The 19,588-nt window shown below is 51.3% G+C and overlaps 1 protein-coding gene across 1 annotated transcript in view; it reads left to right on the top strand.

Annotated features, from left to right (window-relative positions):
• The window catches only part of LOC142044864 (solute carrier family 23 member 1-like), a 39,546-nt gene extending 19,985 nt beyond the window's left edge, over nt 1–19,561 (top strand). Inside the window, exons 2-12 of the mRNA XM_075057804.1 lie at nt 559–708; nt 2,000–2,157; nt 5,930–6,089; nt 7,427–7,608; nt 10,953–11,073; nt 11,398–11,554; nt 11,745–11,998; nt 15,124–15,288; nt 15,629–15,737; nt 16,801–16,896; nt 18,079–19,561. Coding sequence (XP_074913905.1) covers nt 2,015–2,157; nt 5,930–6,089; nt 7,427–7,608; nt 10,953–11,073; nt 11,398–11,554; nt 11,745–11,998; nt 15,124–15,288; nt 15,629–15,737; nt 16,801–16,896; nt 18,079–18,347 — 1,656 coding nt within the window. The 5' untranslated portion in view covers nt 559–708; nt 2,000–2,014 and the 3' untranslated portion in view covers nt 18,348–19,561. The remainder of the gene's footprint in view (nt 1–558; nt 709–1,999; nt 2,158–5,929; nt 6,090–7,426; nt 7,609–10,952; nt 11,074–11,397; nt 11,555–11,744; nt 11,999–15,123; nt 15,289–15,628; nt 15,738–16,800; nt 16,897–18,078) is intronic.
• Nucleotides 19,562–19,588: the final 27 nt, after the last annotated feature.

The following is a 19,588-nucleotide window of genomic DNA, read 5'->3' as shown; positions in this document are numbered from 1 at the left end:
CGTTCTGGTAAGACACAGGGCAGGTGTGTTTATCGAGGCAGAACGTTTGTAAGGGTGAGCGTCAGGAGATTGGAAAGAGGAAGGCTTAAGAAAGTGAAATTTAAAACATGCTTCTGCTCTGTCATTAGCGGTGGCGGAGTTGTTTTAGCATATTTTATCAAAAGCGCTGTTTGGGTGGGACAGCCAGGAGGGACAGAGACCAGGGGACAGGCAGCTTTCACCGATTAACCCACTGCACACTCTTCCTTGCTTCTGGTTGCAGTTCTCCATCCTTAGCTGGACATTAATGATACTAACGCGCTTTGTCCAGATGTCCCTTTGAGGTTGAGACACCCTCTGATGTTTCTTCTGGTCTAGACGCACACGTGCATACAGAAGTTTTCCACAGGTGTTTGTACCTCTGTTTTAATTCCCCCCCCCTTGCTCTTCTTTTTTATCCCGTTGAGAACTACACACGAGGTGTTCCCGCAGGACGTGGAGCGTGGCCGCAAGAGAGGCGGCTGCTGGCTGCCTGCAGGGCCGGGCTGTGGCTAACGAAGGCTCTTCCCTGTTGTCCAGGGTGAAGACGGGAGCCGCTCCTGCTCCTCGCCGGATTGCGCTGCCCGGGACCCACGGAAAGGCAGAGGCACCGGCCACGGCGGCAGCAAGCTTGCCTACACCGTCACCGATGTGCCCCCCTGGTACCTGTGCATCCTTTTGGGCATTCAGGTGCGACGAGGGGGGGGGACACCAGGTGGAGGCTGGGGGTGGGTGGAAGTTTAATGGCTCTGCAGCTGGTTAAGCGGGGCAAAAGCTGATTTTGGGAGTGCTTTACCTTCGCTGGCCATGACTGGAGTCCTTCCCACCGCCCCCCGAGCACCCACGGTTATCCTTGTGCCCACCGCTGCGCTGCGCCTCCCGAAGCGCAAATGGGGAGGCAGAGTCCCGGGGCTGGGGCCAAAGAGGTGATACGAGCAGGTTGGATGCCTCGGCTGAAGGCAGCCAAACGCGTAAGGGCTTCCGAACTTCTGCCTTCCCACGGCAATAAAAACTAAGCAGAAGGGCCCACGCCGCTTTGGCGGTGTCCGTGGCCAGGCGTGTTAAATGACCCAGTGCCACCAGTGCCGTGCTGGGTACAGAGCCTCAGGGAGGAGAGACCTCAGAGTCATTAAGGTAACGAAGGACTCTGCTTGGAGCTTGGTGGGCGGTTTGTACTTTGTTTCCTTAAACAGTCATCTCAAATTTAGAGTGTGTTAAACCAAGGTTTTCTGAACACACCTGCATCATAATTTTAATGAAACGTGCCTCTAATGAGCACAGTGAGTTTCTGAATGCCACCAGCTCCACCACTGCAGTCCTGTGCTCTGAGGTGAGAACTAACAACTAAGGTTAATTATTTAAAGCAAAAATAAGTTTGAAAAGTTATTTTCAGATTTAGTAACTAATGGAAGGTATTGTAGAAATATGTCTGTGACTCTTCTGAAAAATGCAATGCCTGATTTTTCCATTCTTTGGAATTTTTTACTGTTATCCATAATTGCACTGTTTAAGAAAAGCTACTGATAGCAAAGAATGGGTAGCCCCAATTTGCCAACCTTTTATGTTATCCTTTGTGGTGCAAATGAGATGGACTGAAGCACTGGCATTCATTTTGCCTGATCGCCCTCTCCCTTTACCTTGGGATGTCCCCACCTTCCTGGAGGAGTCGCCCCAACAGCTTTGGCTGCAGGTGCTGGGGGTAAACTGGTTGTGTCTGACAGTGGTCTGGGGAGTCCAGAGCACTACAGAAGGTCTTCGGGCATGGAAAGTGGGAGAAGTTTGGGGGGCTGCATTGCAGTTCTTGTAGGTGCTTTGGAACAGCCCCTAACAGAGCATTAAAGCTGCCAAAAAAAGAAGAATGGGTAATGCTAGTATCACCCAAACACTTGTGAGTTACTTTTAGATTTCCCTCAACAACGTGGTAATAATATACAGCCAGCTCGGTGTCCTTCTTCACCCAGTCTTTCTCTGTGGCTCCTAGCATTTCCTGACAGCCATGGGAGGTCTCGTAGCCGTCCCGCTGATCCTCTCCAAAGAGCTTTGCCTCCAGCACGACCTCCTCACCCAGAGCCACCTGATCAGCACCATCTTCTTTGTCTCAGGGATTTGCACCCTCCTGCAAGTCTTCTTCGGGGTCAGGTAGGCCAAATGCAAGAAACGGGACACGTGACAAAACAGTTTGTAGATGCAATTAGTACATGCTCGGCCACCAGTCTGCTGTAGAGTTCGTCTGTCAGCGAGGGACGTTTGCTGCCCTTCGGCAGTCGGGGCACGTGCCAAAGCACCCTGAAATAGCTGTACGTGATAGCTGTGTAGGGCTACCTCGCTGTTCTCGCTTTTGCATCTCCTCCTGGTACTTGATGCACCTTTGGTTTGGCTACTAAGGAGTGTGTCCTGCAAAATAATAAAGTGTTGAAACATGCATTAAACAGTATCTGCTTGCTCCTTATCCCAGGGATCCTCCAGCTGAGGCAGGACCCTTCTGATCTGGACCTGGGATCAAGGGAGCACAGATCCTGTAGGAAACTCTAGGGCTGGGGCTAACTGGGAGAAATTGAAGCCCACCTGCCACCGTTTCGGGACTCAGGGAGGAGCTCTGCAGCACGTCCTGTTAAGCGATGCCGCTTCCCATGTTCAGGGATTTGTGGCACAATCTGAATGTAAGCAAGGTAAATCCTCTTTGCTGCTGAGCTGTTGAAGAGCTGGTGGTGAGGAGATGAGCATGGAGTTGCCATTCACTACCCAGAAAATGAAATACTTAATAAGAGACATGACTGCAAGCACTCCCCCTTGCCACAAAGACCCTGTGTCTTTGCTAGCCTTGCAAAATTTCTTTTATTCCCCTTGTTATAACACTGGGGCTGCTCCTCTCTTTCCACAGGCTGTTTTTACCTCCAATATGGTGGGAACTTGTGTTTCTTGCCTCAAAGGCAAAAATCACACATTCTTTGGCTTCTGAATCTGAGGGACCTGGTTAAAACTCTTCTACCATCAAATCACTGGTCAACTGCCAGCTCCACAAAATGTTTTTACTTCTCCTGTTTCTTTCCCCAGTGCAACTTTTCCATCTCTGTCTTAGGAAATGGCTGCAGGCAAACCTCTCCCCAGAGGGTGCTCCCCTTCTCCTACATTACAACAGGATTAGTGGAGGTGGGGGGGACACCCCGGCCACAAAAAAGACAGAATCTGGTTCTTCTCAGTTTGGTGAAATTCAGGCTGGGGTGCTTGAGCGCGGCTGTGGCTGCTGGTGCGATTCAGGCTGGGGTCCTCCCAGGCAGCCCCCGAAACGCCTCGGTGAATACCTGAGAGCTGTGACGTCCCGGCTCGCTGTTAGCTGAGGATGAAAGAGTAGCAGGGAGCCCCTCCCGCGGCTGAATAGCTAAATGAGGAACAAGAGCTCAAGTTAAGTGGTAAGGAGTTCTTCCCATAAGATAAGCTTGAATGGCTTTTGCTGTGCTGAGGATGCAATTGCCTTGTTGCTGGCCCCAGCTGTAAGGCGGGAGAACATTCCTGCAGGGAAGGTGGGACTCAGCCTGCCGTGTGGCCGGAGGCAAACCAAGCCTGAGGAGACAGTTGGAAGCAGATTTTATTTTTTTTTTTTCTCCTTTTACTGTTTTCTAAAACCCTGTAGTAGTTGATAGCCATAAGTCACCAGCAAGACAGCCAGAAAAGTGGTAAATAACGAGTTGGAAGGGATGCTTTTTCCTGGAAAACATCCGTGCCACTCTCCAAGGCCTGGGGGGCCCTCAGCTAAGCACTCTGCATGGTTCCCGGTGTCTGTATTTGAGAAAGACTAATTCAGAGGAGAAGAGGTATGGAGGTGATCTGTTCACGTGGCGTGGGGAAGGCAGACCGTCTGTCTTCCAGAGGCTGGCCTGGTCAGCGTGGCAAAGGGGCAGCTCAGAGGGGTACGGCTGCAGCCTGCAGCTGGTCTGGGAGAGAAGCAGGGGGGCATCAGGCAGGAGAAACCATTTTGGCTAAAAGACAGTGTCGGCACATGAACGAACGGATGGGAACTGGCCGTGAAGCTGGGGAGGTTCCCACCGAGCGCGAGTGCAGCTCAGAAGCAGCCCTCCAGATGCAACAGCCAAGAGAAAACCCCGACCCACTGCAACCTGCAGCTCAGTCACCTTACACAGCGTGAAAAAGCAGCGACGGGTCCCAGACAGTCACTGGAGACACTGTCCAAGAGGGTCCTGCGGGGAGAGACAGGTCGCTTGCCATTACGGTGAGCTCTTCCTAGCAGATGCTTGGACACCGTGTAGTGATGATCAGAGTGTGACATTTCCTTCCCTAAACCTGCAGCTTCCCCTCTTGCAAACCCCACTGGAAAGAGCTCAGCGTACCCCGTATGCATCGCCTCAGCACCCCTGTTTGCCCTAAGCCCACCCGTGCCAGCACTGGCTGTGAAATAGCTCGAGGGCCAATGCAGCGGGAGCTATAAATCTATTGTTAATTCAACAGTGGTGGCACTGGGCCTTCTCTGTTTCTTATTGTTTGCTTTTTGCCTTGCCCAGCAAAATCCTTTGAAGGCTGCAACATATTTGGCCGAGTGCCGTAAATAAGTGACTCCACGGATGACTGATATTCAAATATAACTTACTGGCAAAGCTTTGACAGTGCTTTGGTTGTGCATGGCATGAGTAATTGCAGTGGTATAAATATTTGTTTTAGGTGACAGAGACGTGGTGCTGATACAGCTATGCCGTCTCTTATTTTTCAGTGCTTTCCAGAGAATGGTGGAAATGCCTCTGGTTCAGGGAAATCCGTGCCCTACAAAAGCACTCGCCCGGCTCATTGCCCCGCTGCTTTTCTGAGCAGGCAGCACGAGAGCTCCTGGCGCAAGGAGAGGTTGCTTTGGGGGCAGCTTCCTAAATGGAGGAACCGGAGGCACCTCGGAGTTCTTCCTCGGCTGGTTCAGAGCTGCTGTGCCATCCCGTGCCCTCGGGCAGCTTTGGGTTTTTCAAGAGGAACGGCCAAAACGACTTGCACTGCGGTGGGGGCTTAATGCCTGCGGGGCTTTGAAGAGCCAGTCAGGACTTTGAGGTCTCTGTCTCCGTTTCTCCATGGGTGGACAGAGAAGAGGCTGGCGGAGCTCCCGGGAGCACCGGCTCCGCTGTACAAAGCTCTGTACGAAGCCGGTGCTGAGCATCTCTGGAGGTGCGAGCTCCTTGCTATATATGAGGCTCTCCAGAGTGAGGGTTCCTCTAAGCCAGGAGACACACGGCGTGGGGGGAGAGCCATGGTCTCGGACCCATCCACGCAGGTCTCCTTTTCAGTGTCCGTGGAAACAGGGCAGAGGAATTAGCTTTAAAACCTGGTGTACTAAAAGCCAAGTCCCGTTTTCCACTGCCTTCAGTCCGAGGATGGTTGTGACGTGGGGAGCAGCCAGTGCACGTCCTTGTGTTCACCAGCAGGTTGTGAAGAAAACCGAGGCAGCTGAAAGGGACAGAGGCAGCAACTGGATATTGGCGAGATTTGGGCCTGGGTTGATGCTGAGCTTTTCTTCAGAGTCTCACCATCCTTCTTCCTTGGTCTTCTCCCCTCCTCCAGCTTTTTCCTTTGGTTGTTGTTTTACTCTGTGCAGCTCCGTTGTCTCACCATGCCTTAAGAGGACTGCTTTTTCCTTAACGTGGGGCAGCAGAGTTTGACTGCAGCACCGATGTGTCCCTCCACGGCTGGTGTTTGAACCTGAGCTCTTCCCGCCCCAGGTCGTTGCTCTTGAGGGCAATGGGCAGCAATTCCCACCCGTGGTCAGTGCTGGAGACCTGCCAGAACATTTCAAGAGATACCGCCAGAGGCCATGGGCAGACTGATTTTTAAATTTATTTTGCTTTCCTTTCTCTCACCCCTATGGAGCTGGGTTTCTAGCATTCCCACTCATCATCTTTTCCCCCTGCTCTCCTTCCAGGTTGCCTATTATTCAAGGAGGGACTTTTGCGTTCCTGACCCCCACCCTGGCCATGCTGTCTCTCCCCAAGTGGAAGTGCCCTGCCTGGACACAGAACGCCACCCTGGTGAATGCCTCTTCACCAGAGTTCATCGAAGTCTGGCAGACGCGGATGCGGGAGGTATATTACATTTTCAGCGGCACCTGCTCTGTATCAGGGCTGTTTGCTTTCAGAAGAGCGCCTGACCGTGGCAGGGCCATCGTTGCTGGAGAACCCTCCATCCCCAACGGACCTTGGCCCTCACCCCGTTGCAGCTTCCTAAGCATCTATTCTCTGCCAAAAAAGCAGGTGCTTCACTGCTGCTGAACGGGGGACACGCAGACCTTGGGTGATTTATGGTCCCTGCCAAGTCTCCACTGGTCCAGCCAGATTCCTTCTCCATGAAGCATGCGTAGCCTTGAGGAAGGAAGGGAGGGAAGATGTTTCCAAGGAAGGGACCCTGTCTAAGCACTGGAAACCTAGCAAGAAGAAATGTGAGGGCAAAACTTACTGTAAATATTAAGGAAAAGTGCATTCTTAGGTAGTCAAAAGAGAGGAGGAGAGGTCAGGGATCTCACTGTCTTGTTCTACATCTATTGCCTCATCAGAGTAAGTGGCTAAATTTGCCTCTGTCCATCCGATCGTTGGGGTGCTTTGCAAAGCACTTGGGAAGCGCTGCGAGCTCACGAAGGATTTGCTGTGCAGCACAGGCTGCCCTCCCTACTGGTAGATGTAAATCTATCACAAGGGCACTGCTGCCTTCTCCCTTCAGGCTGGGAGAAACCCCGGCCCTCGTGTTTCTATCCCCTGTGAAGCCAGGGAAGGGAAGGTGCTCAGCACCACAGAGGACCCAGCCTGGATTTATCACCAAACCTGTGAAGGCAGAGAGCAGCCTCACCTGCCTGGAGCTGACATGAGCAGTAAATGGCATTTCAGGATGTAATTGCTGGCTACTCAGCAGTGATTGTCCAACACAGGAAAGTTCAGGGTGATAAATGTGTCCCCGGAGGGAGACCAATATTCAGAAAAAAACAGAGGCGGTAATGACCCACCTGCCCTACCAGTGTGCCGAAGTGCCCCAAGCCCTTCCCAGATGGGAGATGAGTAGAGACCATGGCCCTGCTCCCGTTTTCGGAGCAAAAGCTTTTCCCATGCGTTTTGGGGGAGCAGGAGGAGAGAGCGCAGGGAAGCTGATGCGTGCTTGGGTGGCCCAAGAGGACGGGGAGGAAGGGGTCTCTGGAACAAAATGAGGTCTAACTCCATCAGCCAAGGGGGGAATTGGTGCGCTGGTCCCTTGATGGTCCTTCCCCACATGGAATGCTCAGCCAGGCTCCGCTGTAGTCAGCGGGAGGCCCCCGTGCCGGTCTGTCACTGGAGGCTGAGCCTGGCTCTGACACTGGATTTGCACCGACGTACGAAGGAAAGGCTCAACGCCTGGAGCTCCCTTCAACCTCTGCTCTCTTCCTCCGTTTTTCTAGGTGCAAGGAGCTATCATTGTAGCTTCCTGCTTTCAAATCTTGGTTGGATTTTCTGGCCTGATCGGATTTCTGATGAGGTTCATCGGCCCCCTGACAATTGCCCCCACCATCACCTTGGTTGCGCTACCTCTCTTTGACTCGGCTGGGGACGAGGCTGGGCAGCACTGGGGCATAGCATTCATGTAAGTCTCCCTTCCCCGTGGGAAAGCTGAAACCGCCTACCTCTAATACGAAACTAAGTGTTGCAGTCTGTAGCAGGGTTCCCCTGGGTTTGAGGCTTATTTGTTGAGCGCTAATGTGCGGCAGGCTTGTGCAAGGCAGCAATGTGGCATAGTTGCCCCACCCCCAGGAGGTTAGAGCCCTCAGCAACAAAGCAAAACCCCAAAAATGAGTTAAAAAAATCTGATTTTTGTGAAAATCCAAAATTCATGGGTCAGCAGAGAAATATCTTTCCCATGTGCTGTTCCTGGGGGCAATCTCCATCACAGTTGTGTGCGTACACTGTCTTACACACCCACTATTTAAGGTAAAAAGACATTCCTAAAATGACAATGTTGGGCACTCAGAGTTAGGTATTCCTTGAGTTAAAATAGCTGGTACTTTATGTGTTGTTTTCACATGATGAAGAGGAGTTGTTATCTCCACAGAGGGCCTGGGGGGCTCTGGAAATGTCTGTGCATGTGGCTTTGCAGCACTGAGTGCTCTTTCAGGCACATCGGTGTGAGTGCCCTTGTGCATGAGCGTACGAGTGTGCTTGGTGGCAGAATTTCCTTGGTATTTCAGAAATGAATTAAAAAAGTAGAGATGCCACTGTGTGGTTCCCCTGCAGATTTGGCACCTTCAGATCCCTAATGCAGACTTCAGCTTGGGATAACATGCAGCAGGAGTAGGTTGCTACCCTCTCTATGGGCTCCCATCAGTTTGCTAGTGCTTTCCGAGCTGCCTTTGGAGACTCAGGGGCCGGGCTTGACTGCAGCCCCGGGAAGGCAGCGCGCCGCTGTGGGGACGTGCTCCAGTCCACTGCTCTCTCATTCTCTTCTCCTCCCTGCACCTGCTCTCCCAGACCCCAAAAGCCACCTCTCTTCTCCACCCCCAGTTCCTCGCCTAACTGGTCTCTTCCACCAGCGTCCCATACAACTCCAAATCCTGCCTGCGACCCACCTTTCCTTTCACCGTTGTTTCTCCCACCACATCTCTGGCTTGTTGTCCTGTTCTCCAGCTCTGGTGATTTGTTCTATCCCCTTTGCTTAGCCAGTCTGAATTTTCCCTGCAAACTGTATATCCTTGTCTGGACTACCTCCTTTTTCTGCCTCCCTTCTCCAGCCACTGGCTCCTAACCTCAGACTCTCGGTTGACTTCTTTGTCCAACTGTGCTGCTCCATTAACAGGGTCCAAGTCCTCCAGCCTGTGCCCCTACTCTCAACCCGGGTCACCCTTTCTGTCTGGTTCATTTCTGCCCCATCTTCTACCCGTACTAATCCCAGTCCTTTCCTTCCTGACTCAGACACCTTGGCCCCAACCTGATCGTTGTGCTCTGAGCCATCTCAGTTGTGTCCTCTTTTGCTGCCTTCTCCATGCTCTACGAGTGTCATCAGGGAAAGAGGGAGAGCGGTGATGAAGAAGGTGGAAGACATGAGCCATGTGGTCTCAGCCCTTCTGTTCAGCCCCACCACATCCCAGAGCCCCCATGATGGGCGATACCCACTGTTGCCTCAAGAAACTGGTCTAGTGCGTGCTCACTCGCTCCCTGGTGATGGTCCATACACAGTTCATTGCTGGGCAAGGCTGGGACGTACTCAGAAGACTCAGAATCTTTATGGGCTGCAAATGCTAAAGCCTGAGATGTTTCCCCTGTCTGCTTGGGACCTGGGATGAATGATCATTGTTACAGACAGCATACCTGAGCAGATTTTTGTGAGAAAGAGCAGTATCCTTTACTCCAGAGAAAAAGTTCTACTAAATGTCAGATTTCTCCTCCAGGTCGTAAGCAGACCCTGCTACTGCTCAAGGCAAAATGACCTCTTAAGACAGGCTAGGTACTAGGTCTATTTCCTGAACATCACACTTTGAAATAGGTTTGGGATATATTTTTCCAGAAATACTTGCCCTGAGGCAGACGTTTTCCATGGAAATTTTCATCCTGAATGGGTAAAGTTAGGCAGAATTATAAGCAGCTGAAAATAGCATTTGTAATTGAATGTGTCAGGCAACCTGAATAACAAGCAGTGACACCTACCCGAGATAGACGACGGCTCTGCGGTGATTCATAAGGCTGTGAGCACCTTTGTTAGTGCAAACGCACAAAATGTGCACTGACGCAGTCTGTCTGGGCTCTGTAGCTTTGGAAATGGAAACCAGCTCCTCCTCAGACTTTCTGCCTCCCGTCATTCGGTGCTTTGAATTGTGACCGATAGATAACCTTCGGCTGTGTGTCGTGGTGTGTCTTTGCGGCGAGGCGAGGTCAGCGCTTCCTTTGCGCCGCTGGTGTTCTGCCTGCCCGCGAATATTGCACCTACAGCTCGTCACCTTTTCACGCGTGGAAAACTACCAGTTTTCCCTGCCCTGTCAGTGCACTTCAGCTGGTGCAATCCATTTCTCACCAAATCCTATCTGGATGAATTCACTCACAATTTAGACCTGTTATAAAAAAAAGGAGCCCTTCAGAGGCCTGGTTAACCCGGGAGGAAAATGTCCAAGGTCTTCTACCAGCTCAGCAATCAAGGTGGGCTGCCCAGTCTGTGCTCCCTCCACCTTCATCTGGTTGCCCGTTCTGGGGGGACACACGCACGGCGGGCAGACAGGTCTTGCTGTGAGCGCACCCGGCTGTGCTGCCGTTCCCAGGGGACGCATCCTGCACGAGGGATGGGAGAGGAGCTGCGCCTCATGGTCGCTGCCACCAGAACGAGCCCCCGGTGCTGCCGGGGCCACACGTGAGCACCCCTGCCTTGGGGGACCCCTCCGCTGTGCAGCCCCGCAGTCCCACCGTGGCTTTTTTTTCTTTCAAAACAGGCACTCGCACAGCCGAATCAAATCCTCTTTCTTTTACTCTGTGCCATTTAGGAGCTTTTTGCCACTTGCGGCGCAGCATCGGTAAACCTGAAATCAGGAAACCAATAAATCCTGTGTTTCCAGTGTTTCTGAATTACACAGAGATTCAGGGACAGATTCCTACATAGCCTGCCTGGACCTTGCACATTTCTCAGGTCTTTCTTTTACTCAAGTGTCATTTTTTAAGTTTCCTGCAACTGTGTCGTACTCACTGATGCACTGTCTGGGGGATCAGTCTTGAAACAAAAGGGGGGGAAAAAATGCTCGCAAATGCAGAGGAGCGATGGGTGGAGTATGATGGAAAGCTTGTTCCACCGCAGGCTTGGTGGGGTGGGGAGCCACCCTCCGGTGCTGAGAGCCTGTTTTTGGGGTCCTCTGGAGTCCTGGGTCCGTGGGTAGCAGGTCTTCAGTTAATGTGGGGACAGGTGGGCAGCTGGGCATCCGCTTTGTCTCACGGTCTGGTTTTCCCTCCTCCTAGGACTATTTCTTTTATAGTTCTGTTCTCTCAGTACCTGAAGGATGTCTCTGTGCCGCTGCCGTCTTACCAGAGAGGCAAGAAGTGCCACCTCTCTCCGGTCTACCTCTTCCAGATCTTCCCGGTAGGTTGGGGTTTTTGGAGACCCGGCGATCGTGGCAGAGGGATTCTCCTCACCCTCCCCGGGCTGCCTGGGCTCTTTCCGCTCCTGTCCAGCCGAATTAGCGCTTCCCAGGCCAGCCTGCGTGGTGAGGGGGCAGAGGGGGAGAAGGTCCCCACAGCCCTGACCGTGGGGAGGGAGGGAAGGAGGGAGGGCCACCAGGACCCTCTGCCTCCATTCCACGTGCCGGGGAAAGGGTCGGGTGGAGAAGACACTTTGTCCCCCCCGAACTGTGCCGGAGACGCGGCCGTACCCTAATGGGACCCCACTGCTGCGTGTGATGGGCAGGTGCTGCTGGGGCTCTCCCTGAGCTGGCTGCTCTGCTACGTGCTGACGGTGACCGACGTCCTCCCCGCGGACCCCTCCATCTACGGCCACCTGGCCCGGACGGACACCCGTGGGGACGTTTTGTCCCAGGCTCCCTGGTTTCGGCTGCCTTACCCAGGTACCGCCACACACCCCCCCCCGCTTTTCCCCATCCCGCCGTGCTGCTCCCCGCTCCGGCTTGCGCCTCCGCTTATGCCAAAAATCAGGCAAACACCTGCAAACATCCCCGCTGTCCTCTGCGCCCCAGCCCGCCATCGATTTCGGGGCAAACGTGCCCCGCCGGCCCGAACCGAGCTCTTTACTTGCAGGCCAGTGGGGAGTGCCGACCGTCAGCCTGGCTGGGATATTCGGCATCTTAGCCGGGGTGATTTCTTCCATGCTGGAGTCCGTGGGAGATTACTACGCCTGCGCCCGCCTGTCCGGGGCCCCCCCGCCGCCGAAACACGCCATCAGCCGCGGGATCGGGGTGGAAGGCATCGGCTGCCTCCTGGCCGGGGCTTGGGGGACGGGGAACGGCACCACGTCGTACAGCGAGAACGTGGGGGCCCTGGGCATCACCAAGGTGAGCCTCGCCGCGGCCGGGGGGCTGCGGTGCCCTGGCACCCCCCCCGGGGGGGTGTTTGTACGGTGGAGGGACCTGGGATGTGATCTTAGCCCACCTTCTGCAAGGCACGGGGGGGGCAAAACGCGTCCTGGCGGTGGTCTGTGCGTGGGAACGGCACGTGGCTTAGGTGAGACCAGAGGGAGCGGGTCACACCTGGGCTACACCTGGAAACTTCCCAAGGACTGACTTTATCAAAGACTATCCGCCTGTCTGTCTCTCTGTCTGTCTATCTGTCTTCCTAAATATGTTTATAGAGGAGAGGAGAAGAAAAGAGAAAAGGAAAGAAAAGAAAGGGAAAGAAAAGGAAAGAAAAGAAAGGGAAAGAAAAGGAAAGAAAAGAAAGGGAAAGAAAGGAAAAGAAAACAAAGGAAAAGAAAAGATTTAATAGGGCTTCAAATCCAGAATTTTTATAACCCAAGGATGGCGATCATGTGAAAGGTAGGCTGTTTCTTTGGGATTATAAAATGTGATGGCAAAGGTTTATGTTTTTACCTCTCTCTAAAGTTTTGTGAATCCCTTCAATATCTTACTGCTCTTACGAAGGAAAGAAATTTCCAGAGATAAGCTTGACAATCAAATGGTAGATTTTCGCTAAGCTTTACAGCCAGGGGGATGGGTACATCTGCCAGCCAACTGGAGAACATTTTAAAATCATTGTCAAATAAGCAATGTCATGTCAGCAGAGCTGTGAGTCAGTAAGTAGGTGCAGAATTTGGCTTATGGCTCCCACTCTGTAATATTGCTTATTTCACTGCATTTTATAAACCTCACTCACAATAACCGTTTTTCACAGACTGAAGCGTTAGTGTTTGACCGAGGTGGCTGCTTCCAGCAGCAAGGGCTGTCTGGATGTCTGCATGGAGTCCAGTTTAGTCTGTCGCCACGTGTACCTTGTCACTGTGAAATCTGTGCATACTGACCACATTCCTCAGCCCATTCTTTCCTGACATGTAGTTTGCTGCATACGTTGTGCCTATGGGATGTAGCAGAGTGCAGAAGTGCCCAGACTCACAATTATCAGAGAATAGGATGTGTTGGCCCCATGTACGCCAAGTCCTTCACATGGACGTGCCATCCTTGCCGACTCAGGAGAGATGTTTCCCTTAGAACCCACCTCTGCTCACTTTGTTCACACTTAAGGGAGCAGAAAATACAGCCTCATCTCAGTCAACCTTAAATCAGCGTAAAGACTCCGGCTGGGATAGATGGGGATGCTGAGAGCACAAGGCAGATTTTGTTTTGGTTTTTTACATGGGAAACACATTTTTCCGTAACAAATAGAAATGCAAGGGACTTGTTTCCTCTGCTTAAGCAGGGGCGTCCAGCACCACCTGAAGCTGCTTTGGAGATCTCAGATATCCCCAGGGGCTGGCAGGTAAGGCAAGGAGAAGCTGCTGGAAGCTGCCACGGTGCAACATCTTAAATGGCACCAGGCACCTATATTTAAGCTGCTTGATCAAGCCCAGCATGCCAGTACTAAGGTCTCATTTCCAGGAAAAGAAGAGGAGGATTTTAAGGCGAGGTAAAGACCTCAGAGGCACCATGTAGATCGTAGGGAACTGTGCAGTTTCTTCGACCTTAAGAAAGAGAACTGGTTTTCTTGTTTCCCTGACGTAATTGAAACAAAGTCTAAACTAGAGGCTTTAGCAGCATATGCTCACAGTTGTGGTATCAGTGGATTTGCCTTTAAGGTCAACTGGGTAATTCGACATTTTGGCAAATTAAGAATCTGAATCTTCATTCTAATCCTGGAACAAATAGATCTGTTGGCTTTTATTGGATTACAGTTTTGATGGTAATGGTGTGCCAAGGTTTTAAGCCAAGGAATATAAAAAGCCCACCTGAAGGCAGTGCATGATTTTATTTTGAAATGCCTCACCAAATCTTTTTCATTTATCTTTCACAATCAAGTAAGACTTAAAGTATTTTAAAGGGACATGTTTAAGAAATACTTAAAAAGAGAAACTACTGGTTACTGGGAATGTTTTTGGTAAAAGCATTCACAAAAAGCCTGTCCTGTAAATATGACATTCTTCAGATATTTAAAGGGAGGGATTAAAATATTTAATTGAATTATAAATTGTTTGCAGAGGATTACAGAGTTTCCTTGCCTAAGACACGAATGTTGTAAATCTTAGCATGATTCTTGAAGCTGTCCAAGTTTTGGTGTGGCAAGGCGTATCTTGAATTCAAAGTCTAATAAATATTGCTGCTTTTCTTTTTAGTTTCCATAGTCTGTAAATGTCTCTCTCATCCCTTTGTTTGGCAGATACTCTTTTTCTTTCCTATTCGCATGCTCTAACAGATCTGGATGAAAGGCATGGCTTGGTGCTTTGTCCTGTCTTTGTTGTAGTGTCCAACCAAGAAAAGGCCACCCTGGCTCTTCCTAGGGGAAAAAAATGAGAAAAAAGTGGTTTTGCTGAAGCTAGATGGGTGATGAGAGATAGGGACAGACCAAGAGACTTCTCTGCTTCTTATTAGCCACTTGTTGACCATGGAAAGGATATATCAGATCCCAGAGCTTGGGAGTGGAGCAACCAGCCAACTCTGGTCTCCCAAATCTTGGTCTCCAGGGAATGGAGGGATTGGTGTGGGACACCTCATTGAAAGCCATTTTAGGATGGCAATCCAAACCCTGATGGAAGGGTCGTCCAGTGAATTGACTGGGTGCTTGCAGTGCCAGCCTGTGGATATGCCAAGATATTTCTAGGCTGGAGCGAGAGCAAAGCTGTGGGGGGGGGATTACTGTGCTCTTAATAATACATTTTTTGTTGAACAGCAAACCGTTAAAGTCCTGACGGCAGTAGGAGAGAGGATAACACCAAGTAAATAGGTGTGGATCCATGATTGCTCTCGGAGCGCCTTTCGTGATGAATATTTACTAGTGTGCAAATACTGATGCTTCCCACGCAGCGCCAGCGTCCCAGCTCGCCGGCGGCTGCACCCGAACCTGTGGCCGAACGTGCCATCGAGCGCTTCGGCCAGAGGCGCAGCCCCTGCCGGCAGGCTGGCGCCGGAGCCCGCCGTCCCCTGCCTCTCCGCGCCGGTTCGTGCGCGACTGCCTCCTCTTCCTCTTGCCCCAGGTAGGGAGTCGAACGGTGATCGTTGCCGGCGCCTGCGCCATGCTCCTGGGCGGCATCTTCGGGAAAGTCGGGGCGATGCTTGCCAGCATACCCGGCCCCGTGATCGGAGGCATGTTCCTCGTGATGTTCGGAGTGATCACGGCAGTGGGGATTTCCAATTTGCAGGTAACAGCTGCGCGAGCGCCGGTTCATCCCCAGGGAAGGGGACTTTGGTTTCCAGCCAGGTTCTCACCAGGCTGAGTCAGGCGTAACCGCGCTGCAGCAGATGCAAACCCGTGCGTTGGCAGTCCCTCGGGCGGAGATGAGGGGACGTACCCAGAGGGATTAAATCACAGAGGGCTCCCTGGTCGGGGCAGGAGGATCGCTAATGCCCCAGCAGCACCAGGGCTGCTGCCCGGGTCCACTCCTGCGTGCAGTGTTTACATCTGAGCGCGTCTCATGAACACACCAATAATCCGCAGATCCGGGTGATTCCAAACATAACGTATACAATTTCTCTGTGCAGTACACAGATATGAACTCCTCCAGAAATATCTTTATCTTTGGATTTTCTGTATTTGCTGGCCTCACGGTTCCCAACTGGGCAAGCAAAAATAGTACACTGCTGGAAACAGGTAAGAAGCGACATCAGACACATTTTCTGTAGCATAAAACTGAAAAAAAGGCTGATCCAAAGAAATCTTTTAAAATGCAGGTTTTTCTGATAAAACCCTGAAACCTGTGCTTTGCATGTTGCCTGTTTCTTTCTGGGAGGGCTGTTCTTGCTCTTTGCTCTGATGCACAGCTCTGGCGTGGAAATCTCTGCTCTTGATCAGTGACTGCACCTCGCCAGACTCCTGCTGGGCTAAGGCTTGCAGAGCCCTTCCCTGGGACATGTTCCTGGGTTGGGGCAAGAGAATACTCCAGGGCTGAATCCTGATCAAGATCTCAATGAACGAGGCTTTCTTAGCCGCTCATACACAATAAAACTTTGTGCTACTGAAATGCAAGAGCAGACTCCTCTACTAAATTCCACCAAGTTCACGTTATTGAAATTTCCTGTCCTCCAACAGTTCCCCCTTCATCGTGTTTTGTGTGACTAATGCGTTCCTCACAGAGGCCGTAGTGTCCTCTCTTAAGGTATATATGGCATGCTGGGTGGGCTGTTGAAAGACCTGGGCCCACAAGTCACACACGCTATAGACGATCTATCAGATGCTCAGTGCCACTGAGCTTTGCTCCTGTCTCAGCCCTCATGGAGGAACATCACACCTGATTAACTTGTGGTGAAATCCCATGCTAAATATACCAGTATTTCTTTGGGAACTGAAACTCCTGCTTTCATGGGGAACTGCTTGGTGTTATGTCGTGGAGGTGCAGAACATGTTTGGAGCAGAAGGCGGTTTTTTCTGGGGCAGTGCTGTGGTCTGCACTGTTAATAGGCTCTTAATGTATTTATGAGTCATCTCCTGCCCACCAGCAGCTGGGTCAGTGAATAATTATGCAGAATAAAACTGTAGGTCTGAAACTGGCAGAGAGATCAATCTCCCTTGCATTGCCAAATCTTTAAGCTCTGCTTTGGGATTCGCAAGTCTTGTTTAAACAAGCGTGCAGCTTGCAGCCTCTTGGCGCAGGGTATGTTGCTGGTCAAACATGCGTCTCCCTGCACCACTATCCAAAGCTTTATTTTTCTGCTAGGAATCATCCAGCTGGACCAGGTGATCCAGGTGCTTCTCACCACTGGCATGTTTGTGGGCGGACTCCTGGGGTTTATCCTTGATAACACCATTCCAGGTAGGATTTGCTGAAATGAGCTAAGCTACTAGTTTGTGCTTGCCCTAAGGTTTGTTTCCTAGTATTTTTTGTCTTCATGACTGCTGCTCTGTGGGCAGGAGTTGTGCTAGCAACCATGAAACACCATGTCACTGAGCTCTTCCCAGAGAGGGGTGAGGAACCGGAGACCGATCCATCACTGAAATGGTCTCTGGCTGGAAAACAGCAGCTTATCAAGAACTAACTCATTTTTCAGGAACGACCCAGTCTGAGGAAAATGTTTATTTGGGAAAAATGTCTTTTAGGGAAAATGCCAGCCTAGACCCATGTTGCTGGTTGAAAGGAGAGAGAAAGGCAACTACAAGAATGGAAGAGCCAAGGCGTGCCTCCTTGTGAGAGCTGCTAAAACTGGGGCTGAACTGGTGCCACAGCAGTGGAAAACAGTAGGAAAGGCTGGTGACCAAAGATGGGATATAGCACCTGCAGCTGGCCCTCCCAGCCAGCAAAGAGCCTCTGATTTTCATCGAGCCTGGGGAGGGATGGCATAAGAATGGGAGAGGAAACCCTCTTTTCTGCTACATAGAAAGAGCAGGAAGGACACTCTGTTAACCAGATTCTTTGACCGTCTCGGGCTTCTTGGAAAGCCAATCTCCTTTTGGCTCATTAATTTTCTTGTAGCCCTTGATCTTCAGCTCCTCTGGGCAGAATTTACAGGTGTGCTTACTCCTTTTCCCAAGAGGGACGCAGCTGCTGCAACAATTACAGGCACTTAGCAATTCCTTGGCTAGGGTAAATGCCTGTGACTGACTAGTAATTGCGAGCTAAACCTTATTGCCCCACTCCGCAGTATCTGGGCAGTTAACATCCAGCCTTGCTTTCTTAGGACTGTATGAACCCCCTCTTTGAACAGTTCTTGGATCCCCCATGGCTTGTGGCAACCTGTTTTGGTATACTTGATTCCCATGGAAAGCAGTGGAGAAGACTGCTTATGTGGAAGCTGTTGCAGGAAGATGGGCATTGTCTAGAAGCTCATTAGTGAATTTTTGTAAAGAGCTTCGGAGCCAGGAGGGTTTAAGTGCAAGGGATCTGTATGTCGTGCTGGGTCTGCTGGGATCTGAGAAGTGGGCGTGAGGCTCACAAGGCAATCCTGCGCCTGGAACACCCCCTGTTTTAAACACAAGGATCTCGTTTTTGCTGTTGCAGGAACACAGGAGGAGCGGGGGCTCCTGGCATGGAAGCATAGCCACAGGGGAGAGGCGGACAACTCTCAGCTCGTTTCCAAAGTCTATGATCTTCCGTTTGGCATAGGTACCAAACACGGCGCTGTCTCTTGGTTTCGCTATCTCCCCGCTTGCCCCAAAAGACAACGTGGCGGCAAGAGAATGGATGAACTGAAGGGTGCTGGGCAGGAAAGCAGTGTTAAAGCAAGCTCAGAAAGAGACTCTGAGATAGGTGCTGTTACAAGGATATAAGAACTGGCCTGCAGGTGAACTCGTCTCAGAAGCAGAGGTCTGAAGTGTGTCTGCAGCCCCCATCATTTGAACATAAGCTGGCAGCTGTTAGAGGCTGGAGCAGGAGAATGATAACGTCTTTCTCTTCCCAGCTCTGTCCCCTGCGCCACTGGTGACCACGAAGGAGTTATTTTTCTCCTCTCTGCTCCTGCCTGCCCACCTCTAGGAAAACCATAATCTCTGTTGGGGAACACGAAAGCCCAAGAAATGCCCGAAAAAGATGTTCAGTCTCCTTCCTTGCGCTGAGCCTTGGGAACCCCAAGGAGCAGCCGTTCAGCTGAAGCAGAACTCTTTCTGTCCCCTGCCCTGGCCGCTCAAGGGGCCACAGGAGAAGGCGGCATCCCCGACGTGGCATCCCTTGGGCTGAGGCCAATCCCCACCACCTTAAAGATCTGCAAAGGCAACGCTCACCCCTCAGCTTGTGGTTTACACCTTGTCCTGGCCAAGGGGAAGGAGTGGGCACCTCTAGGTCGTGATTCGTCTCAGTCCCTATTGCCATACTTTAAAGTCAGTCAAATGAATGTTGTTCTAAGAGAGGAGACTACAGTTAATGGGATGGATTGTCTTCTGAATGTGCCTCTCCCACCTTAGACCACAGAGGGAATCTAGAGATCTTACTTAGGTTCTTGACCTAGCAGAAAAGCCCAGCTTCACCGAAATGAGTCCCACCTGGGGTGCTGGGAGCAGTGTTGGGGGAGCCAGCTTCCCCAGGGCACCAAACCCGACAAAGATGAAAGAATCGTCATCAAAGATGAAGGAGAAAAGTCTTCTGCTCACAATCTGATGCATCCCTGCTACGTCCTGTGTCCCTCCACTGTACCTGTTTGGTCTGGTGTGGTGACTGTGTGGTGACAACTACTTCTCTGGAAAATGGTTTGCAGATTCTTGCTCCTGTCTGCTATCAGCAGAAACAGCCTTAACCTATATGGCCATATATGATGTGATTGCACATGGTGCTGGTTGCCGGTGGTGTGTGATAACACTGTTGCTGTAGCATAAGCTTGTGTTTCCTGCACTGAGATTTATAGTTAGATTTTTTTTTTTTTTTGAAAAATAAATAAAATGTACAGTGTAATGATATTTCTCAGGGTGATTGCCATAGCAAGTGGCAGGTAGTATTCAAAGAATCGCAGGGTAATTCAGGTTGGAAGGGATCTCCGGAGGTCATCTGGGCCAGCCCCTGCTCAGAGCTGGTCCTGTTA

The sequence above is a fragment of the Buteo buteo genome, chromosome 26, assembly GCF_964188355.1.
Source record: "Buteo buteo chromosome 26, bButBut1.hap1.1, whole genome shotgun sequence".
NCBI classification, from domain to species: Eukaryota; Metazoa; Chordata; class Aves; order Accipitriformes; family Accipitridae; genus Buteo; species Buteo buteo.
Note: the sequence above shows the minus strand (reverse complement) of the source record. Positions and strands in the feature narration are given on the sequence as shown.